Source organism: Drosophila subobscura, chromosome J, assembly GCF_008121235.1.
Source record: "Drosophila subobscura isolate 14011-0131.10 chromosome J, UCBerk_Dsub_1.0, whole genome shotgun sequence".
Classification (NCBI taxonomy): Eukaryota; Metazoa; Arthropoda; class Insecta; order Diptera; family Drosophilidae; genus Drosophila; species Drosophila subobscura.
Window position 1 is genome coordinate 9,436,810 of NC_048532.1, and position 4,512 is coordinate 9,441,321.

The following is a 4,512-nucleotide window of genomic DNA, read 5'->3' on the forward strand; positions in this document are numbered from 1 at the left end:
ATTTGCGGCAAGGCAGTGCCATAAATCAAGCAATTTAAGTGACAAACTCGAGTGGTTGTTGGCCAGAAAGTCTCTAAGCAAGTCTAAGCAAAAATTCAGCAACCCAAGGAATGGTAATAGTAAATCTCTGAAGCTTTAATTGGGTTTTTTGGAACCTTTCCTGATGCTTGTAATTTTGCAAAATCAGTGTCAATGCATTACAGATCGTCGGGCAAAGCTCTCGAAATAATGGTTGCCCACCTTCAGCCCATAAATCACCAGAAAGTGCAGCCTCCTGTCAGGCAGGACGTGGCCTGTGACACTCTTAACATATTCTACTCGTGTCGCCTGTCGCTGACCAGCTCTGTCCCGGTCTCTGTTCTGTGCGGATCTGGCCTGGTTATGGGTTGTCGCCACAAGCCACACAAACATCCAGCGGAAACATGCAACAAATTGCACAATAAAATCGCGAAAATCATTGCAAATATTCGCGAGCGCAGAGAGCAAATGCCTGTCACTGCGGCTAACCAAATAAACACACACAATCCAAACCCATTTCAGTTGCCATTCCCTCATCCCCCCATCACTTTGGTGTTTCAGTCACCAAATATTGAAATCGAAAGGCAAACGAATCGGTTTTCAGTTGCCCGGTCGCCCGTTGTTCCCCTTCTTGTGGGTTCCATTTCGATTTTTGACAATTTTCTTTTGCAATAAAATTGGCAAACAATAAACCAAGCTGAATGGGGAGAGATTTATCAACAGAGCAGTACCTCTTATAGCGATTTTTTTCCCTTCTTCAAATGTTGCTCATTATCAGCAGAAGATTATACAAATTCTAGAATGGCAGACAGTCAGAGACGTTCGGGGTTGTAAGTACTGATATGCACATACACACGGTACATATTTATAGCAGTAATCTGCCCATTGAAATATTCAAACAGCACTTAATTCAAGTTCATTCCGATTAGAGCACAATAAGCAGCAAAAACGAGAGGAAAGCTCCAGGTTAGTAGCTCTTCTTTGCCAGAGGCAAAGAGCTAGAAGCTATGTCCAGATGCTCTTATTTATTGCGAAACTAAACAAATATAAAAACAGCTGTAAGCACATATTAGCCAAGGCCAAGGTAGGAAAGGGTTGTGGTTGGTGCTATAAAAGCAAGAGCAAATTTTTTGCAATTGTTACTTCAAGCAGTTCGGATTAACAACGAATCAAATATTCAGCAACAAAACTAGAAAGAAACTTGTTTAAGCGCCGATTATAATGCACAAAGAGTACTCGTAGTAAGACACAATCTAAAGCACAATCTAAACAAAAAGTAGCCAAAAAAAAGCATAGAAAAAAGCTCACAAAAAACTGATCAGAGCTTAGTAGCCATTGAGCCAGCAGGCAGGCAGGCAGATAGATCTGAAATTTCAATGAACAACCAACCAAGATTGTTCAATTCGGTGCTCTGTCTGCTGACAGCACTCCGGATATCCAATGGCTTTAACATAGGGGCCACCAATAGCATCAGCTACATCCCGGGGAATGGCAGTGTGGAGGTGCTGCCAGAGGTTCATGGGAGCAAATTCTTCTACTTTGGATTCGGCAGCAATATGCTGGCCCAGCGGATACACATACAAAACCCCACAGCACAGAGGATGGGGGCAGCCCTTCTCCCCGACTATCGCTTGGACTTTGCACGTGAGGGACCACGCTGGAGGGGAGCTGTGGCCACAATCGTACCAACGCCGGGCGAACACACGTGGGGCACTCTCTGGGAGATCGATGTCAGCAATCTGGATGACATAGACAAGTAGGTAGATCAGAGAGGAAGGCGATGAAAGCGATGTAAAACCCCATTACTTCCCTTGCAGCCAGGAGGGCGTACATCTAGGCGTCTATGAGGCACTCACAGTGTACGTAAAGCTCCGGAATGAGGAGTCTGCCACCCCGGCACGTGCCTACATGCTGACCAAAAGCCACCAGCCGGAGACCAATCTCTACCACATGCTGCCCGATCAAGTGCCCCAGGGGCGGCAGCCATCAAAGACCTATCTGCAGTGCCTGATCAAGGGAGCCATCGAGAGTTCCATACCCGAAGATTATGTCATTCGACTGCGCTCCATCAAGCACAATGGCAGGGTGGAGAGCAGTCTGGAAGAGAAGCTTGAACTGCAGGATGTTGTGCTGCCATAAGTGGGATGGTATGCAGGGATATATTTACATATGGGCATCCCTATAGCTTTTGTTTAAAGTGTAACATCTGCAAAAGGAACCAATGAAAATTCAAAAATTAATCAAATAAAAACGAGTTAATTAATCGAGAGTTATGTACGTCGTTTAGTAGCAAATATTAATAGTAGTATCATTAAGTTTTATCGCACTTTGCAGATCTCGAAGCCCCAAAAACTGACACCATTACGACACCTTTCCTACATGCCACAGTGGCGCCACCACGCTCGTTAAACGAAGCGATCCCAAGCGCTACTGTGCTGTTTCCATACATTAGCCAAGACAAGCACCCGACTGGGAACAGTTTCCTTCTTATCTATCAGCTGCCTTGTCCGTCTCTACTTATCTTATTTTCAGACAGTTTGTTCCCAGTGGCAGTGTGGTGCGGTGCGTGGCGGCGGTGTAAACAAAGACCATTTGTTGAGTTTTATTTTATAAAATGTGTGTAACGTGAAGGTTGGCAGAAATAGTAAACATAGGGACAAAATCTAGTAAAGCAAACATTTAAATATTTACAAAAAAGTGAATTGCGAGTTTCAAAACACGCGAATTTGCAATTGACAAATAACCACAACAAAGTGCAAAAAGAAAGCTTTTCGAACAGCTGGCCGACAGCTGCTGTGCTTTTTACTAGTGTTATTTATGGTATAGATTTTTTAAATCGGCGAATGGGCAAAGCTTTTTCTGTTTTAGTCAAGTTCGGAACCAACAAGCACACTGGACGAAATGACTGACTTTGATCAATTAAAAATTTAACTAACTAAAATAAAAGATATTAATTCCAAATATATGTACATAAATATGTACAAAAAAGCCAAAAACAATTCTAATTCAAGACGCCAACGGCCTCCAATATACATATACACCAATATATAGATAAAAAAATACCTAAATTCAAAGGACAGAAACGGACTCTAGACATAAGACACAAAGTGTGTGCCAGATGGTCTCGAGTTCTTTATGCCAATAAATTAATCATTTCCGAATACATTGGCCTAGCGTAACTAGAAAATAAAGCCAGAATTGACCAAATTACTATTTATATTGCCAACAACTAAGAATTAACCGAAGGCCCATCAACAATAAATTAATAAACATATAAATTACAAAATAAAACCCCTTTTTCTTACAGCACCCTCCCCTCCCGGCACTACTCCCCATTGGCCATGGCCTGTAAATTTTATTATTTCGGTTTCGGCAGCAACATGCTGGCACGCCGCATCCACATACAAAATCCCACTGCCAAGAGAATCGGAGCTGGAAGACTAGAGGTAATCGGGGAGCTCATTGCAGAAATAAGTGTTTGAAAATATAACCAATATTCCCCACACAGAACTACCGCTTGGACTTTCACACAGGATCCAAGAACTGGCTGGGCGCCCCTGCCACGATTGTGCCCACAGCTGGAGCTCATGTCTACGGCGCCATATGGGAGATTGACATGTGCAATCTGAAGGATTTAGATGAGTATGCCAAGCAGGCACAGAAACACTCTACAGAAGTTAACTTTTCTCTACTCTCCGCAGCCAGGAGAGTGTGCCCGATGGCGTGTACATTCCGATCAGTATCCCAGTTCTCTCGCTGACCAGCAACACAGACATCATCTGCCGTGCCTATCACCTGACCAACCAGCCGCTCATGGAGGTGCACGGGCAGAGCGTTCCGCCAGCAAGTATTCCCCTGAATCGACAGCCCTCGCAGACGTACCTCAAGGTGCTGGTCAAGGGTGCCCAGGAGACGGGCATACCCGAGGACTACGTCAAGTGGCTAAGGGGGCTCAAGCACAATGGCAATCAGGTGCCCGCCATGGAGAAGAAACTGGAACTGGACGAAGTGAAACTTTCTTGAAAGCTAAAAAAACTAGAGATCTGATCCTTTTAGGCATATTTTTGTAGGACATTTCTAAGATTTTTCCATGGTTTCCAATAAAATTATTTTCCAAAATCAAAGACATTTAACATTCCTAAAAATATGATTCATAATTGATCTTTCGAGTTTATTTTCAATGGGTTTCTTCTACGTCTTGCCGTCTGTTCCCAAACTTTCAATGACCTCTGCTCACGCGTGAAAAAAACTTTGTCCCAAAAAGTGGAATTTAATTAATTTGAATCACTTATTTATGATGATTACCAATTTCCTGTCTGCCAGCAGCAGCAGACCCAATGCCCATTCAGACAATGGCCGTCCAAGAAAACAAAAGTTTTGCACTTTTTACCCCGACTGGATCTCTGTCTCTCTCGTGCTCTAAAGTGCAATTAAAGTGCAATTTAGTGTGCACTCCAGGAGCTGCTGCTGCTGCCGCTGCTACTTCCGACGACG

General features: G+C 43.6%; 2 protein-coding genes across 2 annotated transcripts; both read left to right on the forward strand.

Annotated features, from left to right (window-relative positions):
* Nucleotides 1-1,340: 1,340 nt before the first annotated feature.
* On the forward strand, nucleotides 1,341-2,204 carry LOC117894679 (gamma-glutamylcyclotransferase). The gene is made up of 2 exons (XM_034801856.1): nucleotides 1,341-1,774; nucleotides 1,836-2,204. Exons 1-2 carry the CDS (start codon nucleotides 1,395-1,397, stop codon nucleotides 2,155-2,157), a joined length of 702 nt encoding a protein of 233 aa, XP_034657747.1. The 5' UTR covers nucleotides 1,341-1,394; the 3' UTR covers nucleotides 2,158-2,204.
* Nucleotides 2,205-2,576: 372 nt separating this feature from the next.
* Nucleotides 2,577-4,163, forward strand: LOC117894680 (gamma-glutamylcyclotransferase). The gene is made up of 4 exons (XM_034801857.1): nucleotides 2,577-2,634; nucleotides 3,326-3,464; nucleotides 3,527-3,660; nucleotides 3,720-4,163. The coding sequence occupies exons 2-4, from the start codon at nucleotides 3,360-3,362 to the stop codon at nucleotides 4,039-4,041; spliced, it is 561 nt and encodes a 186-aa protein (XP_034657748.1). The 5' UTR covers nucleotides 2,577-2,634; nucleotides 3,326-3,359; the 3' UTR covers nucleotides 4,042-4,163.
* The last annotated feature ends 349 nt before the right edge of the window (nucleotides 4,164-4,512 follow it).